This window comes from Gadus chalcogrammus, chromosome 15 (assembly GCF_026213295.1).
Source record: "Gadus chalcogrammus isolate NIFS_2021 chromosome 15, NIFS_Gcha_1.0, whole genome shotgun sequence".
NCBI lineage: Eukaryota > Metazoa > Chordata > Actinopteri > Gadiformes > Gadidae > Gadus > Gadus chalcogrammus.
In genome coordinates, this window is record NC_079426.1 from 7,153,705 (window position 1) to 7,177,984 (window position 24,280).

General features: G+C 52.6%; 2 protein-coding genes across 8 annotated transcripts in view; both read right to left on the minus strand.

Annotated features, from left to right (window-relative positions):
- ndst2a (N-deacetylase/N-sulfotransferase (heparan glucosaminyl) 2a) overlaps positions 1–3,070 on the minus strand; it is a 78,729-nt gene extending 75,659 nt beyond the window's left edge. For 2 of the 3 annotated variants that reach the window (XM_056608932.1, XM_056608933.1), the window contains exon 1: positions 2,297–3,070. The gene's annotated coding sequence lies outside the window, so the exon portion shown is untranslated. Of the gene's footprint in view, positions 1–2,101; positions 2,212–2,296 lie in introns of all 3 variants that reach the window. The other variant, XM_056608935.1, reaches the window with a different exon arrangement.
- A 172-nt stretch (positions 3,071–3,242) lies between these two features.
- zswim8 (zinc finger, SWIM-type containing 8) overlaps positions 3,243–24,280 on the minus strand; it is a 37,631-nt gene continuing 16,593 nt past the window's right edge. Inside the window, exons 10-26 of one of the 5 annotated variants that reach the window (XM_056609013.1) lie at positions 22,464–23,811; positions 21,730–21,861; positions 21,142–21,321; positions 20,123–20,306; positions 19,451–19,558; positions 19,146–19,270; positions 17,260–17,632; positions 16,980–17,132; positions 16,219–16,441; positions 15,722–16,011; positions 14,815–15,113; positions 14,037–14,537; positions 11,563–11,740; positions 10,104–10,289; positions 9,609–9,728; positions 9,061–9,239; positions 3,243–5,944 (exon numbers count right to left, since the gene is read on the minus strand). In XM_056609013.1, coding sequence (XP_056464988.1) covers positions 5,741–5,944; positions 9,061–9,239; positions 9,609–9,728; positions 10,104–10,289; positions 11,563–11,740; positions 14,037–14,537; positions 14,815–15,113; positions 15,722–16,011; positions 16,219–16,441; positions 16,980–17,132; positions 17,260–17,632; positions 19,146–19,270; positions 19,451–19,558; positions 20,123–20,306; positions 21,142–21,321; positions 21,730–21,861; positions 22,464–23,811 — 4,783 coding nt within the window. In that variant the 3' untranslated portion in view covers positions 3,243–5,740. Of the gene's footprint in view, positions 5,945–9,060; positions 9,240–9,608; positions 9,729–10,103; positions 10,311–11,562; positions 11,741–14,024; positions 14,538–14,814; positions 15,114–15,721; positions 16,012–16,218; positions 16,442–16,979; positions 17,133–17,259; positions 17,633–19,145; positions 19,271–19,450; positions 19,559–20,122; positions 20,307–21,141; positions 21,322–21,729; positions 21,862–22,463; positions 23,812–24,280 lie in introns of all 5 variants that reach the window. The other 4 variants (XM_056609010.1, XM_056609012.1, XM_056609011.1 and 1 more) reach the window with 4 other exon arrangements.

Consider the following 24,280-nt stretch of genomic DNA (forward strand, 5'->3'; position numbering starts at 1 on the left):
AGGCTGTTTCAAAATTTGTAGGAGATTATATATTTTACCTGAATTCAATCATGTAAATTAGCACAAACCATGACGTCCATATTTTCCTGCTTTGCACGGCACACACCATAGGCTATGTGATTAACCAACCATAATAAAGAGCAGGCCTACAAGTCGCATGACGTGCAGGACCTATTTCTGTACAATTAAAATGTAATTTAATTCCATTCTTCGGGGATTTCATTAAAAAATCCCATTTACAATGAACTACGAACACACATTTTATCTGGTGGCTACAAGCAAACGGAAAATAATGAATTACACCACCTCAAGGGCAATTCTCCCAAAGAAATATAGAATTACCTCCATACAACATTTCTTATTAAAAGTTTCAACCTTTGAAGTTGAAGACGGTTGGTCAGGGCTGCACCAGACAATGACGGACGCTTATAAAACAGACTACACTACGAAGCGGTGAAGCGGTTCTTTAAAAGGGAGATTCTCGTGGCTGCAGGCAGGTGTTGCCGTGGCTTACTACCCAAGTGCCTCAGAGCAAGAGGAGTTGTCACCCGACCTGAACGGAGTTGACTCAAATCTTTTCATCTGTAAAACAACATATTTGACTTATGTAAATGCACACGCAACACGTCGCCCCCAGCCAAGTAAAACCCCAGCGTTGTGGAACAGGTCTCACGTTCCGCCCCCAGCCCAGCCCAGCTGTCAGTCAACCTGCATCGCTTTGTCCAGGAGGAACCACACACAGGCCAGCTCCATAAAGATTAACATCCCGAGGAGGAGGACTTCAGGACTCGGGATGACTATAAGAATCCACAGTTTTGACAGATCGTTTCTTAATGTTGTATATTTTAATAATGGAGTGCAGAACGCCGACGGGCATCGAATGCTTCCAACCCAATAATAATAAATTAAACCGGAGACAACCCCGCCCTCACACATCACAGCGGGGCGCATAAACTGATGCATCATATTTACACATTTACAAGACGGGTTGATTATCTATTTGGGGCCGTGGACTGCTCAGCGGATTTTGACCGGTACATACATTATGTGAACTATGTTCTGGCACACAAAGAGTTAAACACGAAGCAGTCCTATGATGTATTGTTCAGGTTAACCGACACTCGGTTGGATCATGGCATGGGACGAAACACATCGGGACGTCGATTCCCATTAGCTTAGCTTCACCATTTCCAGAGACCACACTGTTCCGCGGAAGGAAAATCAATTAGGATCTATTAGTTAATGACGCTGTGGGATGCACCACTGATCGACTGATCAGATCAAAGTATCGATCACACACACACAGGCAGAGAGTTGCGGCTGGTAGTCTACGTGACATCACACACACCACAGCCGAGTATTGTTACATGTCATGCACTTGTTAGTGAATCCCAGATTGCACGTTTACTTTGGATCAGACCAGACCCCTCTGGATCAGACCCCATCCCTCTGGATCAGACCCGATCCCTCTGGATCAGACCCGATCCCTCTGGATCAGACCCGACCCCTCTGGATCAGACCCGACCCCTCTGGATCAGACCCGACCCCTGAATCGGACACAAGAACAATAACACAAAGGCTGGGGGTCTCCATCGGACCACCAGACCGTGCCACATCGCACACAACGCTCGGGATGTCTGCAAGGAGACTCCCGGTGCAATCCAGAGTGATGTGCGGTGATGTGAACGTCATCAAGGACCATAACCGTCCCACACAAGTCTCCTCGAAGTCCCCAAACCAGGCTTCACATGCCGGAGTTTCTCCCCTCTCGAGTCCCCGGCTCGGTCCCCCCCCTCAGTCCCCGCATCTCGGTCTCCTGTCGGTCCTCGACTCGGTACCCGCTCGGTCCCCGCATATCGGTCCCCTATCGGGTTCTCGCTCCCCTGTCCCCCGGCTCGGTCCCCGCTTCCCGGTCCCCCAGCTCAGAATGTCAGCGGACCCCCGGTCCAGTAGGGGGTTAGCGGGGGCTAATAGAGAGCTGCTAATCAACTAGACCCAGGACCCAGTACCCAGCCACCAGAAACAAAAGACCTCACCCACCATCCCCCTGGTCCCCGGTGTCTGTCCCCGTATCGGTGGGTCGGTCCAGGGTCGTACTCACTAGGCCGTCGAAGGACCGCGGACGGAGCGGCGGGGTCCGCACGGAGGAGCCCGGAGTGAAGTCGGGGCTAACTCCGCTAGCAGGTAGCCGCTACGTTAGCCCTAACGGTACTACCAGGACGGAAACATGTTTAAGTTGAATTCCCGTTCGCGGAGGTGGAGGGGTAACAAGCATAGGAATATAGAGTCCACGTACCGATGAGGAGAAGTTAGTCCCGGGTGGAGTGGAAGCGGCGGAGAGCTCGGTGAGGCGGGGAGAAGAAAGTGAAGTTCAGCGCATCGCTCACCGATCCGCCATCTTCGTGATCTGCGATCGACGCGTCTGGTCTGAATCACCCGGAGCGAGCAAAACCAGTCTGGTCCGTCCCTTAACTTAACTTATGAACCACATGTCTAAGTATTAAAGTAAAGCCTCTGGTTTATTCCTGTTGTCCTCTCTCCCTCTCCCTCTCTCTCTCTGACCGATACATTAAGAATCGTTGTCCTTGAAACATTTCATGAACTCAATGCATCCAACAATCCGTATTCTTTCTAATAAAATGTACTTTAATTAACACATTTGGCAGTATATCATAATGGCTAATTTTAGCATCACCACCGTCCCAAGAGGGACAGACCCATTCAGCTGATGTGTACTTCGTTAACCAGTATGTCTCCTCTATTGTAGACCAGTCCTACTATGGTAGGGAATATCGATTGCTGCGGGTGGTATCTGTGCATACAAACACAAACGGACGTATAATGTCCAGACAACGCAAACTATTTCGATTTTTCCTCCCGTAATGCACCGTGATGACAATGTATGTAGTCTTCCAGCAGTGATTTAAAAAGATAACAAGTAAACAATGGAGTCAGTAATGACCTCGATGAATGATAGCTGGGCGCCCTCTGGTGGCAACGCATTCAACCTACAGGTGTTAACTTTATAAAGGGCTGGAATGAGTTGAGTCCATTTCCATCCCAAAGCTGTACAGAGAGGACAGCTGCATGGCACCCCCTTCTCCCCCCCACCCACAACTAATGACCTTTAATCAGGACAGGTTCCTGCCCGACTCAACCTTGATGTCACGTACTGCAGCGGGAGGAGAGGAGACGGGAGGAGGTGGAGAAGGTGGGGAGAGGGGAGGACACACCCTTCACTGCTACAAACCCTTAACGGTAATTGTATAACAAAATATCATAAAGAGAAGTGCTTCCAGAGTATAGTTATGACCATTCACACTCCTCCTAGGGCAGCCTCTTACTAAGGAAAGACAAACAGCCTTTTAATATCTCCCCAGGAATGGACACCAGCACACAGAAAGTGTTTTAAATCGTCTTTATTAAGTAAACTCTACATTTTTAGTATTGCTTTCATCCACTCTTTTTTTTTAACTCTAAATCACAACTTCCTGCAAAACTGCACAGTTTATATATATTTATATATAACGTCTTTCTTATGTTGTTTTTTTAGCCTTTTTTTTTTTCTTCAATTAAGCTACACTTGAGGAATACAAAAATATCACAGTACATTTCTCTACTAAGTCCATCCTTTCTCCCCCCCACACCCCCTGCGAGGCTGTGGGCACCAGTAACGGTGGCGGTGGGAAGGTTGCCAGGGCAACGTGTCCCGGGACAGCGATGGAGACAGAAGACCGCAAGCTCAACGGAGGAGGAGGGGTGTGTGTGTGTGGGGGGGGGGGGGGGGGGGGGGGGGGGGGCTCCGCCAACACCAGTAAAAGCCCTCGGGTCGAAGGGGCACGAAACCGTGCTGGTCACCATGGCGACGGAAAACGTCTTTCACGTCCCAACAACACTGCGGGGCAGCTCGTAGCTTTGGCCTTAGCTTAGCATCTTGGCGCCACCACCGCTGACCGTTGGGAGGGTGCGCGCTCAGTCAGAGGCCGGGGGAGAGACACACTGATGGGGGCGAGACGGGGACGGGCAGCCAAATCATCCAATGGGCTTCCTCCGTGCGTTCCTCGCCCTCCTGCTCCTCAGACGGCCTCAAACGCGAAGCGTGAGGGACAAACGAAAAGAAAACAAACAAACACTCGAGGCGTTTTTAATCTCTGTATACGTGTGAAATTATGTACAAAATATCAAAAAAGTAAACAAAGCAAAAAGCAGAAAACGTTGGACACACACACACACACACACACACACACACACACACACACACACACACACACACACACACACACACACACACACACACACACACACACACACACACACACACACACACACACACACACACACACACACACACACACACACACACACTCCCCCCTTCTGGACTTGTGTTGGAACTCCTACATCCTGTCAGCTCAACATGATGGCCACGTTCTATCATTCCTCTCCTAAACCGCAGGATCAAACTAATCAGTGGTGTCGTGACGTAGTTCTCCGGGGTCGGCCTTGAGGCCAGAGGTCAGAGGCATGAGGCCAGAGGCCAGCGTGCGACCGTCCAGGGGTCGGCCGGTGGACGGAGGAATTTCGCAGTATTTAAACTCAGTCAGTGGCCTCCTTGAAAAAGGAAGAAACAAATGCAGTGTTGTCCTGACGACGAAGACCCACCCTCAAAGAAGTGATGACGAAGCCCCGCCCCTACAGGAAGTGGAGGCGGTCGGAGAAGGGGGGGGGGGGGTGCCTTAGTAGTAGAGGAGGTTTACACAAACTTGAACAATGATTGAATACAGACGGAAAGGTAATACGTGTAAGTGAACACAAAGTCTGGACGAAGTGAAATCAAACATCCAACCCCCTGCTGCCTCGTGCGTGCACACAAACACACGTGCACGCACACACGCACATTTCTTTTTATACCAAAAGGAAGTCTTGTGGAGTCAAGGACTTTAGGAAGTTGATTGTGCTGCATGTTTGTGTGTATGCGTGTGTATGTGTGTGCGTGTGTGAGTGTCTATGTGTGAGAGAGAGGAGGTGAGGGAGGGTCTTCCGTCCCCATGCACCCCAGAGTACGATGCAGAACATCCAAGCAGGAGACGTCAGACGCTGGCTAAGGACCTTGGGGTCAGGCCCCTTTAAAACATCCCCCATAATCACGTCCCTCTCCCCCAGGCGAGTCCTCAGCACCTCCGGCCTCAAGCGGAGCTCCAGTCTGCGGGAGGACAGTGGCTCATCCCCAGTAGGATACAGAGCTCCAGTCATGGGGGACAAATTAGCCATCTCAAGCCTGAGATGGAGCTCCGGTCGTGGAGAGATGGTGGCTGTCCCCAGGGAGTCGCAGAGCTTCAGTCATCAGGGAGAAGGTAGCCGGCTGCAGCCTGACATGAAGCTCAAGTCATGGGGGAGGAAGTGGCCATCATCGGGGGAGTTCTGGAGCCCCGGTCTCGGAGGGAGAACGGGTCCATCTCCACCCAGAGAAAGAACTCCATTCAGGGGGAGATGTGTACGTCTCCATCCGGTGACGCAGCTCCATTCCTGGGTAAAAGGTCACTATACCCAGGGGGATGCAGAGCTTCAGTCAGGGAGGGAGGGGGGGGGAAAGGGTTCCATCTCCTCCTAAAGACAGCGCTCCAGTCAAGGGGGAGGGATGGGGGGGGGGGGGGGGGGAGAAGAAGGGCTCAGACTCCACCCAGACACAGAGCTCCATTCAGGGGGAGAAGGTGGCCATCTCCAGCCTGAGCTGGAGCTCCAGTCATGGGGAGAAGGTGGCCATCTCCAGGGAGATGCGCTGCCACAGCTCCTTGGTCTGCTTGCCCCTCTTGAGGTTCTGCAGGACGTCGTTGAACTGCATCATGCCCACCGGCGTCAGGCAGAAGGCCCCCCTGGCGCTGCGGATGATGTTGACGAAGTCATCGTAGTCGGCCGGCGTCAGGTGGATGAGCCGGTGGTGGATGTACTGCAGAGGTGGACGGAGAAGGTCAAGTTTAGCTACAGTTACGGTCTCAATACTGTAAGACGAGCAGGGGGTCTCAAACTTTGGCTCGGGGGCAGCAACAAATCACCAAGTCACTCACATCACTGATTGAAAGCTGACCCACATTATATTTTGAAATTCATGTAATGGCAGTTAAAGTTGTGTATTTATTCAGGACTAGGCTTCTGAGTGGGCAGAACGGTCGCACAAAACCAGCAAAGACACTGTATTTGAATTAGTTCGAAAACAGTCGATCAGTATTGAGCTCGTCTGATTACTGTTGTAGAGTGCCAGCAGTGCCACAATGTCTTGATTTCTAAATCGTTATTCCAGCTGTAGTCGAGACTGAATCCTGGCAGGGTCTCAGAAAAACAAGCCTGGCCCTAAACTATGGCCAACTAGCTCAGCTGAACACACAGCTGGACTTCCCCTGGATTGGGAGGCTTTGCATACCTTGATCCAGAGGTGGAAGGTTGAACAGCATTTAGTGTTATCTTACGTTCCCTAACTATCCGTAGCCTGCTACTACTGAAGGCTGTAAAGTAACACCGAGCTGTCTGTTCATGTTACACCAGCAGACTTTGTATTCCATTGCGTTTTCCATGCTCTCATTTCCTCAGCCAGGCACTCAAAGCAGGGCTGACTGGTGGTCCCAGCCTGAGTTAAGACGGTTCAGAGAGCCTGAGGTTCAGATTAGAACACAGGCAGCATGAAAGGCTCTCAAAGCGCATTATTCAAACACAGATTAATGCAACTTCAACAACGGAAGAACTGAGAGCTGAAAAGGCACTTGAGAATAGCAAGGGAATGAACCGCCACAACCATGAACCTTATAATATATAATATTATATATTATACTATATTTAACCATTCATAAACAAGACTACTCTACTATATTATACCCATTCATAGAAAAGACTACTATACTATAGTGTAACACTAACCGAGACTACCATACTGTATTATATCATACCCATTCATGAACAAGACTAATACTATACTTTAATATACCCATTCATAAACATGACTACTAAACTAGATAATATTGTACTATACTACATTATACACAATAATAAACAAGATTAATACTTTGTGCTTTCATCTTTAATTATATTTGCTTTGAAACGTATTCATCTGAAATTAAAATATTCTCGTGCGGTGCTTTCAGAAAGTGGCTTTTGTTTGGTCAAGGAAAACCTGGTCATTGTTGTGTTGGACAATGTCGTTCGTGTTGGATTTGTAGTGCATTGATTAAAAAAAGACTGCCTTTTCAGAAGGCAGCGTTAGGTTATTAAAAAGTGATTGAAGGCAGGAGAAATGAAAACAGTCTCCCTGAAGTGTTTATGGTTTTCTATTTCTATCCATGCTACATTAACACTCTGCAATACAGTCAACCACACAGCGACTGGGCAGCAACAGATTGCAAAGCGGTGGTAAAGTCCTGCCCTACCGTCCACAGGGTTAGGGTTAGGACGCACAACAGAGACAGACACACACACACAAACACAAACACACACACGAAAGTAGTAGCTAGGGGTTTTGGCTCCAGGCCAAAAGGTGCTGTGTTCAATCCCCAATCCCTCACTGTCTAACCCCTACCTGCTCCTTAATCCCCCGTCTCTGTAAAACAGATACCAAATCAACAGACACCAAATCAACAGATACCAAATCAACAGACACCAAATCAACAGACACCAAATCAACAGACACAGAGCTGAAGCAGTCTGCTGAGAGCCCTTCATAGTAGCATCAGCGCTCTGTCCTATAACTCTGTAACCACGCAGGAGAACATGCACCGGGGGAGCTGCTCCTCTAGGGTTTCCTCGTCTGGTGTTCGGTCCCGGCAAGTCCTCTGGCCGTCCTGACGGGGGGGGGAGCGTGAGGACGGCCGGCATATGGGCCTGGCTCTCCCCTCCGCTGGCTCTGGGAGGCTTGTGGGGGGGGGGGGGGGGCATGACAAGACCCAGATGCCTCCTCTCATTAGCCGGGCAGCCTCAGCGTTCTGGACCAGACCGGCCGCGCTCAGGCAGAGCTAACCTCATTTAAGGAGAGAGAGTCACGTCCCCCTGGAGTAGGAGGGGGGGGGGGGGGGGGGGGGGACACGTCCCGGAACGCTCAGCCCCGGGGGGGTGGGGGGCTTTAGAGAGTCGGCCCGCAGCACGGAGGACGACGGAGTAACACACGCACAACAGAGAAACACACACACACAACCGAGTAACACACACACACACACAACAGAGAAACACATGCACAACAGAGAAACACGCACAACAGGAAAACACACACGACAGAATGACACAGAGGAGCTCAGAACTAATTTCCTTGTGTGTGGTAGCAAACTACCACACACAAAACACACAACACTACTGTCGCCGTGCAGACGCGTGGAACAGAGGCAGAAGAGCAGCTTGCAGGCCGACCACCCCGGTGTGTCGGGATGTGGGGAAAACTTGAAGTGAATCGGTTTTGAACGCTAATTTCCATATTTTTAACTTCCAGAGCTACAGCTGGAGTCTGGCGCAGGCAGAGAGACAGAGGGTGATGCAAGCGAGGGAAAGGTAGACGCGGGCGGGATGGAGAGAAGCATCCCAATCACGTTGAGAGGATCCAGCCTCCAGACCGATTAGAGGTTCATTCATTCCTTCCCCCTTCGCTAATCCACGGTTCCACGCATGGATGTCAAATATTAGACAAAATAATAAAACTGCAAGCCGACGTTTGTCCCGTAGGCAGTGGGCCTCTTGATGCTCTGATTCCACTCTACCTTTTCTTCTCGCAGCAGTGTTGATCTAATCCAGAGTTACGTCACACCGTAGTGCCGTACCGGTGCCGTCATCTTAATGGTGCACATGCACCATACAGGTGTGTTCATGTGCTCACTGACGGCACCCACGCACACTGTGTGTGTGCGTGTGTGTGTGTGTGTGTGTGTGTGTGTGTGTGTGTGTGTGTGTGTGTGTGTGTGTGTGTGTGTGTGTGTGTGTGTGTGTGTGTGTGTGTGTGTGTGTGTGTGTGTGTGTGTGTGTGTGTGTGTGTGTGTGTGTGTGTGTACCTGCAGGTAGGCCTGCTGACAGGTGAGTGAGTGAGTGAGTGTCTACCTGGAGGTAGGCCTGCTGACAGCGCTGCACCAGCTGGTGGAAGGCGGGCATGCGCAGGTGTGCGTGGATGTGGACGGGGTTGAGCCGCTGCAGGGCGTCCATGATGATCTCCTGCAGGACGAAGGGGCTCAGGACCCCCTTGACCGCGCCCACGCAGAACTGGTACACGTAGTTCACCCCTGGAACACGCACGCAAAACACACAAATTCTTGTTCATGACACGCTCACAGGCACAGCGCTTACACAGGTGAAGCAACGCATAGAACGTGTGAACACTGAATCGATCACAGCGCCAATCAGAAGACCAATTAAGACCATTGATTAAGATGTCTGATACGTTTCCCGTCGAGGGATTGATAAGGTAGGGTCTCCAGTTAATGCAAATTACGCTTGATGAACGAATGAATGAATTAAAGAATTAGTGAGCAGATGAATAAATGAGTGAGCCGTTCTGAACATGATCCTGGGGTCCTGGCCGACCTAGTCTTCGTGAATGAATGAATGAATAAATGAGTAGTTGTGAACATGAACTCGGTGTCCCGACCCACCTAGCCGCGCAGCCAGCCCCAGCAGCCACTTCACGTCCTCGGTGTAGGGGGGGCTGCGGGAGAAGTTGTTGGGGTGGTCGTTGTGAGCCCGCCGCCCCAGCATCTCCAGAGCCAGCATGCCTTCACACACACACACACACACAAACGGTAAATGGACTGCATTTTATAGAGCGCCTTTCTAACCAGTGGCCACCGAAAGCGCTTTACAATATTGCCAAACACTCACCCATTCATGCAACCATTCACTCACCGACGGCGGTGTCAGCCATGCAAGGCGACAGCCAACTCGTCGGGAGCAGTCAGGGTGAGGTGTCTTTCTCAGGGACACCTCGACACTCACTCATACTAGGAGGAGCCGGGGATCGAACCGGCAACCGGAAGGTTGCCGGTTCGATCCGACCGGCTCTACCTCCTGAGCCACATGCCGCCCAAAAGAAGTGTGTGTTCCGAGTCACATGACGACAGTCACATGACACGAGCGTTGGTTCCACGTACCAACTCTGTAGGCGGAGTGCAGGTAGTGCAGGCCCTGCTGGCTGATTGGCTGGCTGTGCTGCTCGTCATCCGGGGGCAGGGGCTGGCTGTTGACCATGGGGGCGGGCTGGGAGGCCAGGGCGGGCATGGCGGCCAGAGACGCGGCCTGCATGGCCTGGATGGTGGAGCCCGCGTGGATGCCACCTACTGGGAGGGAATAAAAGGATCCTGATAACCACACGGTACAAGTGTTAAGAGCAGAGCAGGGGACACACACACTACATCCTGGGTGAGGACGGTGACGTACCACCGTACAACACAACAATACCACACACACATGCACATACACACAGTACATCCTGGGTGAAGATGGTGACGAACCACCGTACAACAATACCACACAAACACACACACACACACACTACATCCTGGCTGAAGATGGTGACGCACCACCGTACAACACAACAATACCACACATACAGTACATCCTGGGTGAAGATAGTGACACACCACCCTACAACACACACCCACACACATGATGAAGATGGTGAGACACCACCGGACAACGCAACCTTAGATACATTCAGACGTAGAGTACGATACACACACTGTCCTGAACATACCAGTATCACACACGCATTACCCACTGTCCGAAGGAACAACATATACACACCATGGTGCACTCCAATATGCACAGTCAAAATATAAAATACATCATATATACCACATGGTACAATCCAATACAATTAAACCATTCACTTATCTTGGTACAATTTCAATCTTTTAATAATTGTAGTAACTGTAGTACAATGCAGCAGACCACATAGAACAGTACAACACATCCTGCCCTGAGACAGGGTGTGTTGTACTGTAGTCTTTATCAGGGATGTGCCTGATCGCCCTGAAAACGACGTTTTCATTAATACAGGCGTTTGTTTTCGCTCTCTGAAGGCGGCTACACACTGCCTAGTGAGGCAGACCGGCTGTCAATCACTGAGTTAATGCACACTGTGTGGCTGCGCAGAGGTTTTCCTCCTCTAGATGCATTAATCACAACACACACGTAAAAAACAAATCAATGCACCTCCGTCAATGTGAGGAAAACAAACCGCTCCACTAGTGAGGAGAAAACCTCTCTCACATTAGGGAAACACACACGTCTGACTTCATTATCCACACACATATCCTTATCAACACACACATCAGACTTCATTATCAACACACACACATCTGACTTCATCATCAACACACACATCTGACTTCATTATCAACACACACATCTGGCTTCATTATCAGCACACACATCTGACTTCATTATCAAAACACACACATCTGACATCATTAAGAAAATTAGCATAAGCCGAAGATGTTGGCACTCACTCAAATTAACACAATTACAATCAACTAAAATGACAATCAACATTGAGTTACCCATGCGCACACACACAAACTCTTTAGACACTCTGGTGGACACACACACCTGCCACGGTGGTGCCCATGGGCATGCCGGTCTCAGTGTGGTAGGGGTGGACCGCGATCTGGGTCATGGACGGAACCTGCACCCCGGGGAAGGTGACGGCGGTGGTGGCCATGGGCGGGTGGGGGCCCGTGGCCACGGAGAAGGGGTACTGTGCCCCGATGAAGGCCGGGTGCATGCCCTGGGGAGGACCACACAGACAGCGGGTCAGCAACACAACACGGGGGCCGGAGGGGGGGGACAACAACATGTGGCCTGGGGGCCCCACATCAGTGCTCCTCATAGACCGACCCCAGCACAATGGCTCTACCTGGGACCCCATTTCTTGACGTTTGAGTTGTCTTTGGTTTATTGATCCGGTTTATTTATAGTAATTATTTATTTTTGCATGACTGTACAGAGACTAGTCTACAGTATACTCCTAACAGGCCTTTCACACATGAACCGAAAGTCTGAACTTCTGTGTCATCTGCTGTATGTGTGACCAAGAACGACTGACTGCGCCCCTCCGGAGACAAATCTACCAGGGCCCGAGAGTTCCCGACAAGCAAACGGGCGTGTTGCTGACGTTGACCTCTCTATCGTACGACTGGCGCAGAACTGGGAGCACAGAGCGTAGCTGCTGGGTACGTAGCTCCTCTGGCCTGTACTGCAGTCAGCGTTACGGAGTGGATCGTCTGGACCCTCATCCCCGTCCATCTCCAATGTTTGTGAACACGTCTGACGTCTGGCTCATCCCCTGTTGTGTGTTGCATGTGTGAAAGGGCGACTGCTGATCATCTCCGTACACGATTCTCCAGAGCTGATGAAGGCCTGCGAGTAGGGTACTGACTGATCTGTGGATCATTCTATCCTCTGTGGGTTTTAGAACCCTGTACACCCATGGATTATATACATATATCTCTGGTTGATTGGAGAGACCTGTGTTTACACTCCCCCTAAGGTACTGGCGGGGGAACATTTATTGATTCGGAAAACCCAGGTAGCGAATTGGAACCGTAAAGGCGGACTCCCTAATCACGGAGAGAAACATCAGCACGATCTCGACTAACAAGCGCCGTACTCTCTGCGTTCCAAGGACGAGCTCCACCAAAGTGAATAACTTCTGCGGCTCTTTCCTGAACACAGGTTATTTATTTCAGTCTCCCTGCACTCTTCTAGCGGCTGTCAGTCAAAGTCTCGGCACGCCAGCTGGTCCCCTGGGTACTGCGGGCGAGCGCACTTTGGAGACACAATAGGATTTGTCTGAACCAGACGACTGCATACTCATCGGCGAGCGAGCGTTCTGCCACTCAGACTGAAGGAGGCACACTTCAAACATGCATCTATCAGTCCATACAGACCCCTGCTTATTGGTATGCTCCACAACACCTCAACATAACGAGGATGGATCCTGCATGAGTTATAATGTAGAAGTATACACACGTTAAGAATAGAGACCATTGGTTTAATTTTGGTTTCCATCAAAAGAGGAACACTGTGCTTGTTTTTCACTCAAGGAGCTGAACCATGAGGACTGGTCCATGAGTGACATCGTTTTATAATACACCCCCTTCTCTGTCAGAAACCCTCCACAGAACCCCATCTGCTACAGATCAGGCAGACCGAGAATAACCTGACAAACATGGTGGGCGAGCCTCACTCGACCACAGAGTGGTTGATTTGTGGTAGCTATTGGAGATGTTCCCACTACCGCAAATATTATATATATACAATATTGATTACACTTCTTAGCTGCTCTGCACACAGATTTTCTGCTGAGCGATTCAATGTCAATGTACTGTAATGTATCGTTATGTACATTAATGTACTGTAGTGTAGATGTAATGTACTGTAACGTACTGTATTGTAAAGTAATGTTATTTACTAAGAGAGACATACAGCTAGGCCCACCTGGGGGTAACATACTGTAACATAGTGTATTGTACTGTAACATAGTGTAGTGTACTGTAACATACTGTAGTGTACTGTAACATAGTGTATTGTACTGTAACATACTGCAGTGTACTGTAACATACTGTAGTGTACTGTAACATACCGTAGTGAACTGTAACATACCGTAGTGAACTGTAACATACTGTACTGTAACATACTGTACTGTACTGCAACATACTGTACTGTAACATACTGTACTGTAACATACAGTAGTGTACTGTAACATACTGTAGTGAACTGTAACATATTGTACTGTAACATACTGTACTGTACTGTATCATACTGTACTGTAACATACTGTAATGTACTGTAACATACTGTACTGTAACATACAGTTGTGTACTGTAACATAGTGTATTGTAACATACTGTACTGTACTGTATCATACTGCACTGTAACATACTGTACTGTAACATAGTGTAGTGTACTGTACCATAATGTAGTTAACTGTAACATAGTGTATTGTACTGTAACATACTGTACTGTACCATACAGTAGTGTACTGTAGATGGACGGAGAGGAAGACATACAGCGAGGCCCACCTGGGGGTAGGCGGCTCCGGCCACAGGGTACACGGTGGGCCGAGGGACCTGCTGCAGGGGGTGCCCCAGGTACTGGGGGGTGCAGACGGTGGGCAGGTGGGCCTGGATGGTGGTGTAGGGGTGCAGGCCGGGCCCGTGGGGGTGGGCCATGGCCTGGCCCGGCAGCGGGTGCGACTGGTAGATGGTGGAGCCCACCGAGATCACCGGCACCACCGCCGCCGCCGTCACCGTGGCCGTCACCGCGGTAACGCCCGGGGACTCGCCCATGACCCCGCCCCCGTCCAGCAGGCCGCAGTGGGAGTCGGGGGGTCTGCGGCCGGCGCCGCCGTTAGCCCCGCAGCGCCCAACCCCCTCCCTCTGCTGCCCCGTCCCCCCGCCGACGGACTGCTCGTACAGCCAGTACCACTGGTGGGCCACCTCGAACAGCACCTCCGGGTAGACCCCGCCCCCCTTGGCCGCCTCCTCCACCGCCATGCAGGCCTTCTCCAGCATGGTGTTGTCCTGCAGAGACACACACGCACACACACACACACACACACACACACACACACACACACACACACACAGAGACACACACACACACACACAGATAGAGACATACGTCAGGTAGACTGCATGATAATTGCCAATAACAATCGTTACGGTAGATCCCAATGTATTTAAAATCTCCTCTTGTGGATCAAACGAACGATTTCTAAATAGACTGATGGATGATTGATTGAATACATGAATAGACGACAGACAGACAGTCAGTAGAGCGTAATAAAGGCCAGCTTACAGACGGTTGGTAGCTGTGCGACTGACAGACGGAGGGCCGGGCGGACAGACAGACGGAGCCCAGCCGGAGCCCCACCTGCTCCTTGCACTGCACCAGGGCCCTCTGGATCTCGTTGGGGTTGAGGGCGTGGGCGTGGGGCAGGCAGCTGAGGGCCAGCTCCGCCGCCGCCCGCACCATGTTGGGGTCCCGGGCGCGGGAGGCCCGGTCCGCCAGCGACGCCACCTCAGGGGGCGTCAGGTGGCCGTCCCAGCACTCCACCAGGATGTTGAGGGCCGCGCTGCCGATCTCCATGGCCTGGCCTGGAGGGTGGAGAGGAAGGTGGAGGAGAGGTGAGGAACATGAACAACAGGAGGGTGGAGGAGAGGGGAGGAACATGAACAACAGGAGGGTGGAGGAGGAGAGGGGAGGAACATGAACAACAGGAGGGTGGAGGAGAGGTGAGGAACATGAACAACAGGAGGGTGGAGGAGGAGAGGGTGGAGGAGAGGGGAGGAACATGAACAACAGGAGGGTGGAGGAGGAGAGGGGAGGAACATGAACAACAGGAGGGTGGAGGAGGAGAGGGTGGAGGAGAGGGGAGGAACATGAACAACAGGAGGGTGGAGGAGGAGAGGGGAAGAACATGAACAACAGGAGGGTGGAGGAGAGGTTAGGAATGTGATCATCAGGAGGGTGGAGGGTGGAGGAGAGGGTGGAGGAGGAGAGGTGAGGAACATGAACAGGAGGGGGGAAGAGGAGAGGGGGGAGGAGAGGTGAGGAACATGAACAACAGGAGGGTGGAGGAGAGTTTTGATCCATAGGAGGGTGGAGTCTCCAAGTTTACTAAATAACAACGGGGAACAAATCCTGAATCCGACTTCATCAAAATAAAAGCAGATCAGAAGGCAGAGCAGAACGAAGGGCCGACCTGTGATCCAGGACACGTGGGAGCTGTAGGTCCGGGACAGCCAGTTGGGGGAGACGAAGTTATGCAGGCCCAGGGCGTACAGGCCGATCTCGAAGGCACACAGGTGGAGGTTGCGGTGGGGCCCCTGGTGGCCCCCGCTGGCCGAGGGCTGCGTGAAGATGGAGGTGGACGAGTTCCCCCCCGCCTTGATGAGCACCGTCTTGGCCAGCTCGAAGTAGAAGTGGGCGGCGGCCTCCGACGGCTGGTTGGGCACGTGGGGGGCGTGGCACTCCGGGCGACGCCCCTTGTAACTGTGGGACAAGCAGGGGGGGATATTTGGTTCTGACACAGGAGGTTCTCCTACACAGGTGTCTGTGGCCTTTTGAATACCGTCTAATTATCTCTGGCTGTGTGTTTATGATAAGAGTATGATATTAATCCCAGTTTGGAATTTCTGTCATTTCAGTAAAGTAAGGTACAATTCTTTATCCGTTTTCATCATTTCTATATTTTCTTACCGGCTGGTGTCTGTGCTCTTGGCCCTAGCCCCGCCCCCTGTCCGTCGAGAGCCACTGGATGAGGAAGAGCCCAGCGAATCAGAGGAGGAGCTACTGATGCTGTCACTGTCCTGGCCCCGCCCCCAGGAGGTGGCGGCCCAGCCCCCTCGGATGGGTCGGCGGCTTAGGGTGGGGGAGCTGTCGGAGGTGGTTTCCGGAGCGCTGCTGTCGATGCTAGCCATGCCTGAGAACACACACACAGGAGTTAACGTCATAGAAACACTGACCTGGATAAAAGGAGCTTAACCTGGCAGTAAACACATTGATGGAAGGGCAGGGAGTTCTTTCCTGTAAGGCATAAAAATGGTTGGTTGAGATTTGTTTAACTGCTACCTCAATAGGTAGTTTTGCCAATTAGCCAAAGGGACCAATATTATGTGGGGTCCCGCAGGGTTCCATTCTCAGTCCCCCCCCATCGTCAAATGTTCAATCAACGATCAAGCTGCTGAATAGCCTTAACCTGCTACTGCATATCTGTATTGTAATTATGTAATCAATCATCCATTGCGTATGAAAAGGCAGAATAGCACTGATAATTGTAATACATTATAAAAAAACAACGAAGTCATATTTACAGATTGCTTGTTGCAGGAAAATTGCAGTGACGCTGCATAGGACTACTCTGAGTACACTTCCATCGGTAGTACCTTCCCACTCATACGCTAGACACAAACGCAGCATAACCAGCGCATGAATCAGAGGTTCCACATGAGAGCGCCTACCTGTGTGCTTCTTCTTCTGGCGCACCGGGGAGCCCCAACAGCGGCCGCTATAGGCCCCGCGGCCCCCAAGCGCTAGCCGACTGGGCACCGGGCCCTCGGGCTTGAAGGCGGCCAGGTCATTCTGCGGCTCGCACGCCGTCGGCTGGCCCCCGTCTGGAGGCACAACAAACACGCGTTATCGCCACACACCAGGGGGTGTAGGGGGGGAGACACAGAGAGACTGGAGCGGCTCGGAGTGGCGCCTGGTGCTATTGAGACAGAGGAAGCTCCAGGTGTTTACCTAGCTCCCTGGCGTCGCTCCCTCCTTCCCCGCCGTTGTTGTTGTTGTTCTGGGCAGCCACAGCGGTAGCGGCGGCTAGCTGGCCCGGCACCCCCGCCCCGCTCCCCACCGGCAGAACGGAGGAGGAGCTGGAGGAGGAGGAGGCCACGGCGGAGGCGACCGCGGCACCAGACGTTGAAGCGGCGGCGTGTTTGTTGTTGTTGTTGTGGACGCCGCCGGCCCCTTGGCCCCCGGGGGCCCCGGCGTGATGGCTGGCAGAGTGCTTGGACGGGCTGCGCTGGCTGCTGGCGGCGGGCTTGCTGCTGGAGTAGAAGGAGCTGATGGTCTGGGGCTTGTGGGTCTGGCTCTCGCGGTCCAGCAGCTTGTCCAGAATCTGGGGGGGGACAGAGGGAGGGATGGAGTCGGACGGGTTCCAGAGATACAGAGGGAGGGCCTCGAAAAGGGGATAGTACCCGTGTCCACGAGGCCCGTCCAACACGAGGTCACCAGCGATCGTCCTCCCGGGAAGGTTACAACAGAGATAAGTTCCCCTTTCCTCGGGAACCCCGTGTACAACGCAACAAGAAAACGTGTTTTCACTCAGCGGGAGACTACATAAACGCTCCCAGCTGCCGCTCTGCCACTCATCATTTCATCGGAACATGATTTTTAAGCACTCATCATTGGGTAATCATGTGATTGAGGGGAGGACGGCGGGCGGAGCAGCAGCTGAGTCCCCCTGGGAACCATCTGGCTCTGGGCTGGAGCAGATGTTGAGTGGAAGGCTGGCTGGTCTGAACCGGGGCCAGGCTCTGCTGTCCTGTCCAGACCGCCTCCCCTGCCTCCCTCACAGGTGGATACATGACTCTAAACGATACCAGCATGTGACACCAGCATCTACAACCCTAGCTCTGGTCCTTGGCGCAATCTATGTTTACTCTCCGGAAGTTCACATGCATTGTTGACCGTTTTGTTGAGGTGTTGTTGGCAGATGGGGCTGAATCCCATTTTGTAAATAGTCTGTTTCAAACACACTGGTTTTTTTTTTTTGCTTCCAGGCGCGTTGCGTGACGCAAAACCATCGGCGTGCTTGGTGGCCTGTGATTGGCCAACACCGTCCGCCGGGCTCTCCCTCCAGACTCATTAGAATGTCCTTGAGAACGGCGTCCGTCTGTCCGGCTCTCCTGCGTCTCCTCAAAGATACCGTGGAGTGATAGGAGGAGCCGCGCGGCGGTGGACTTGCATGTGAAACCGGGGCGCGGCCGCTGATAAGATACGATTTGTTTTGCATATTCATGAGTTTGTTTTGGAGGATAAGATATTTTCAAGGGTGGAGGGAAAAACAGTGTTGTTGTGATACCGCTCTGGTAGTTAGTGGAGTTGTACTGTTGTCATGCAGAGCACTTGAAAGGAGATAAGCTACTGTGATTGTTTTCTGCTCCTCTAGTAACACTTAAAAAAGAATTGTGTATTTTTCAAAGCCACTTGGTAGAAGAATCCACACTCTCTAAAGAGACTTTAAAAGACGGACCCAAATGTTTCGCTAGATTGTTTTCTGTTTGTCGCTCTGGTCCCGCGGATTCCGGCAGCCTGTTCTCACTGCGTAGCAGACGCTGATTGAACCACAGAACACTTTTCTTTCAAGAGTGGGGGTGAAACCAGGACAGGTATCACAGGGTGAGTGTGTGAGAGTGAGAGAGAAAGAGAGAGAAAGTGAGGGAGAGAGACAGAGACCTTGATAGTGAAAGACAGTGAGAGACACTGAAAGTGAGGGAGAGACACAATGGAATTGAGAGAGAGACAGTGAGAGTGAGGGAGAGAGACAGTGAGAGTGAGACAGTGAGAGAAAGCGAGAGTGACATTGAGAGTGAGAGACGGTGAGGACAGTGAGCGTCTGTCTGTGCTACCTTCTTCAGCTTGCTCTGGTCGTCCTTGTAGGTGATCATGAGGGCCAGAGCCAGGTCTCCCTTCTGCCGCCGGGTGCCCTCGCACAGCAGGGGGTGTTCTGCCTCGCTCACCGTCGTCTTCATGCCTGGACACACACACACACACACACACACACACACACACACACACACACACACACACACACACACACACACACACACACACACACACACACACACACACACACACGAGAGAGTACGTTGGTGGGGGATTGAAGCAGTGAGTAGGTGAGCGCCAGCCAGCGAGTAAACATGACATCACTCACCGAGAGCCGCCACCGCCGCCTCAAAGCCCAGCTCCTCGTCGCCGGGCATCTCGTTGTTACGGTTGCGGCTGGGCGGCCGGGACCCCGTGGGGGATACGACTGCACAAACAACATGGCGTACAAGAGGGAGGGTACAACGTCACTACCACATGTAGAGAGAGCCAGAGACCTCATGGCAAGAGAGCGAGAGCCTTCCAGAATTCAACTGGAAATCAATAGTGAGCGATGCTAACTTAATGAAGGAATACATTAATCCACCAGGTACTAAACAGTGTCCTGGCCCTGAAAATAAACACACAGGGGATTGAACACGCTGCTCTCTCGGCCTGTTCTTCCCGAACATCATTGATTGCGCCGTCCTTCAAAACTCATTTATTCCTTCCTTGTCGTTTGGTTTCCCTCAAGTACTTTGTTTTGTTCGCTTAAAAGCATCTCCCACACACACACACACACAATGATCCTGACCCCTCAGCCAATAGTGGCGCGGCGTAGATGCTGACATCCTAACCCCTCAGCCAATGGCGGTCAGGTGTCGATGCCGACATCCTTACCCCTCAGCCAATGGCAGTAAGTTGTCGATGCTGACATCCCAACCCTTCAGCCAATGGTGGTTTGGTATCGATGCGTACATCCTAGCCCCTCAGCCAATGGTAGCCCGGCGTCGATGCTTACCTGGGATGCAGAGCACGTCGAAGATGAAGCTGGCCAGCATGAGGGGCAGGACAGGCCGGTAGTCGCAGAAGCTGCCGTCCCTGAGCTGCTCGCCGCGGTCCCGGATGGCCGTCATCTCCACCAGCCCCAGGGGGATCTTCTTCATCAGGGCCACCACCTCCGTCTCCTGGTAGCCCAGTTTCACCTGGGACCACAGCAGCACCGCTGGTTAGGGCACTGGTTCTCAAAGGCCGGTACGCGTACCCCTTGGGGTACTGCAGTTGGTACTTTAATTTTTTCCTTTTCTTTCAAATGTTTAAATAATACTTGAACACACAAGTTTTACCATAATTCTGAATGCTAGTCAAAAGGAAATCGACACATTATTCATGTACATATGCTGCCGGTGAAGGGGTTACTTTGCTGAAAGAATATCTGAGAGGGGGTACACTAGTAGAAAAAGTTTGAGAACCGCTGGGTTCCGTCTGAGATGCCCTCACGCCCCTACCTGCTCCTGGCTGACATGTGTCTGAGTTCACTAAGCGAGTTTCTTTGGATCAAAGCAGCAGTGGCAGCTAAATGATCAAATCATGGCTGATTGGATTCTCGCCGCTCCAGGCGAGATAACAACCTGATTAGTCTGAAGCGCTCGAAGCGGACTAAAACCTGCCCGAGGGAGGGCGGATTTAAATAAAGTCTGGTGGATTTAGGATAACTACCAAGTTAAACCATTTTTACGAGACACTTTCTAAAATACATCATATGATGGACAAATATCTGGGTTATAATAAGATATCTACTGTATATCTATATCTCTATACATCTAAACAATTATATATAATTTTTTCTATTATCAAAGTATAAATGATTTATACATACATGTGCATGCATGAATTAATTAATCAATTCATTAATTAATTAATTAATTCATGCAAGGTGAGGTTAAACGTATCCCTTCCAGTTCCCCACCCCCCTCCCTGGCCCAGCTCCCAGCCCAGGTCCCAGCCCTGGTCCCAGCCCAAGTCTCCGGCCGCCCTCACCTCGAGGGCCTTGGTGGAGGCGGGCGGCCTCTGCAGCTCCAGGGAGAACATGCCGGTGCTGAAGGCCAGGTTGTGGAGCTCCAGCCGCTCGCTGAGCACCATGAGCAGGAAGGCCGCCTTGGACAGCGTGCTGGTGGCCACCGCCGTCTGACGGATGGTCGACACCTTGCTCTTCTTACCCTGGACGCATGGAAACCATGGTTACGGTAACCATGGTAACCGGTAACATAGATGCAGTCACCATGGTACCAGATACCATAGGTATAGACACCTTGCTTTTTTTTTTTTTACCCTCGACATAATGATACCATAGCAACAGTCACCACGGTAACAGAAACCATATGTACTGTCACCATAGTAACAGATACCATAGATACAGTCACCATGGTTACAGATACGTACAGCTTGTTCTTCTTACCCTGGACACAGTCATCATGGTGACATACCATTGAAACAAAACCTTGGTAACAGAAACTATAAGTACAGTCACCATTGTAACAAAAACCATAGATACAGTCACCAATGGACGCCATGGAGATAGAAAGCATAGATCCAGATCCCATACATTCAGACAGAAGGTGAGGTTACCTTGGTCTGAGGCTGCTCCACCTTGAGGTCAGGAGGGTTGGCCAGCAGGTCTCCGGCCAGCTCCACGGCCAGCCTGCAGGACTCACTGCTGTAGCCGTGGGCGTACAGGGCCTCAGCACACGCAAACAGCACCTGCAACCACACACACTCTCTTAACAAAAGTAGCAAACACAACATCTGGGCAGCAACGCTGTGAATCACTTTGGATGAAAGCTTCTGCTAAATGACTGAACAGTTTTGAAAATAGGAAAGTTTCCCTACAGCAGATAATGACACACAGAGCCAGAGTTAGGGTTATGCCTCGCTCTTGAACACTGCAAGCATCGTCTAAATGGGGCAGTCGTCAGCATTTTCCAAGTCCAGGGACCGCACCATTACATTACACAAAAATTGGGTTTTGTGAGAGAGAGATAAAGCGATAGATGGAAAGCCAGATGGAGAGATAGACCGTTTTAAATAAACAGTATACACTCTCGCTACAACTCAAACACCACAGGGAAATCGCTGCACTTAAAAATAGTAATTGGCATTTTGTAGCATCTTATCCGAGCTATCTTGGTTGTGCACGGGGAACGGGTTAACCTAGCGATTGTAAGTACTTGGCACATTGTATTGTACCGACAGCGATGTATGGTTGTTTCTCTGTCTTCTTCTGACAAATGTCCCTATTGTAAGTGGCTTTGGATAAAAGCGTCTAAACGCCCTGACGGTAAATGTACTGTAAATGTCCTCACCTCCATCTGACCCTCCTGCTCCAGAGGTTTGATCCCGGCGAAGATGTCGGGCTCCTCCTCGTGGTGGTTGTCGGCGGCCCCCCGGTCGCCCCCCTCCTCCGAGGCCGCGCTCAGGTAGTACGCCTGGTAGTCGTCCTCCCCCGCGGGGTCCGCTCCGCCGGCCCCCTCCCCTGCTGCTCCTCCTGCAGCCGGGGGAGGCGGGGCCCCGGAAGACCCCGCCCCCGCCTCCAACGCGGGCCCCCCGGCGGAGGCCGCCCCCGCCGGTGCCTTCCCGCCTTCCTCCTGGTCGTCCTCCATCTCCTCCAGCTCCATGTCCTTCTCCTCCTCCTCCGGCGCCACCACCACCAGCACCGTCACCGCCTCCTTGGGCGGGGCGCAGGGTGCCGGGGGCGGGGCCTGGGGCTGGGCGTTGGCGGGCGGGTGAGCCGTGGAGGCCGAGGTCTGGGTCATCCTCTTGGAGGCCCCTCCCCCTCCGACGCCGCCCCCGCCGCCGCCGCCGCCGCCGTACTTCCCCCGGAGCAGCGGCCCCGGCGGGGGCAGCATCTCGGGCGGCGGGGGCGTGAAGTCGAAGGTGTTGCTGGCCTCCGCGCCCAGCGCCAGGCAGGAGCCGTCGTCCAGGCTGAGCTCCGCCATGTCGGGCTCCAGGGAGCTGTCCTCGCTGCTGGTGCGGCGCTTGGCGGCCGCGTGCTTCCCCCCGCCGCCGCCAGACGCCCCCGCACCACCCGACCCGCCCATGGAGCCCCCCTTCCCGGAGCCCTGCGTCAGCTTGCCCTTCCCCGCTGACGAGGAAGTGGAGCCGGGGCCCTTGTACACGCACTTACCCCCTCCTCCACCTCCCCCCCCGCCGCCCTCCTCCAGGGACAGGGACGGCCCCCCCGCCAGCCGGCCCAGCACGCCCCCGCCCGCCGTCAGACCCTTCCTCTTGCTCACCATCGTCTCCTTGGGCCGCACCGCCACCTCCTGCTGGAGGAAGTGGCCGTTGCCCCTGCCTTTATAATCGCCGCCGGCGGTCCCGCTCTCGGCTCGACCCAGCCCCCCTCGCGGGGCGGCTCCTCCCGCGGTCTCGGAACCTTCTCCTCCTCCACCCCCTCCTGCGGCCGAGGCGGCCTTGGCCCCCCTCTGCTGCTGCACGGCGCGGGCCCAGCAGAAGGAGGCGCTCTTCTTCTCGGCGCTGCAGTAGGTGATGCCCGGGAGCGGGTAGGCCACCTCCCAGTTGAAGTAGCAGGACTCCACGGCGGGCTTGAAGCCCTGGAACAGCTTGTCCAGGGACTTGCGGTGCTGCCCGCGCTTCACGATCTCGATCACCTTCAGGTGCCAGGTCTTCAGCTGCGACGCCAGCTCCAGGCGCCTGAGTGGGTAGAGGGGGGAGGGGGAGGCTTAGCGCAGGAGGTAGACCGGGGTGACTTGTAACCGGAAGGTTGCTAGTTTGATCTCCGGGTCCTAAACCCTGACTGCTCCGGGTCCTAAACCCTGACTGCTCCCGAAGAGCTGGCTGTCGCCTTGCGTGGTTGACTCCGCCGTCGGTGTGTGGTTGTGTGCATGACCCGTTGAAGTTGCTTTGGATAAAAGCGCCTTCTAAATGCCCTGAATGTTAATGCAAAACTAAACGTAGGAGGGCAATTTCCCCCCCCCCCATGTCTGGTTCTGGTCGGGCGTCAGCAGCGGGTGTAAACAGATCCTGCCTCACGGAAGCGCAGCCTAGTAGCCGCATGCTAACGGTAGGAGCTAACCTCAGCTGAATGGTTTGAACCAGAGATGCCCGTTGTCTCTACTTACAAATACAACTAAACTCATTCTTGTTGGGGTTTACTCGATTC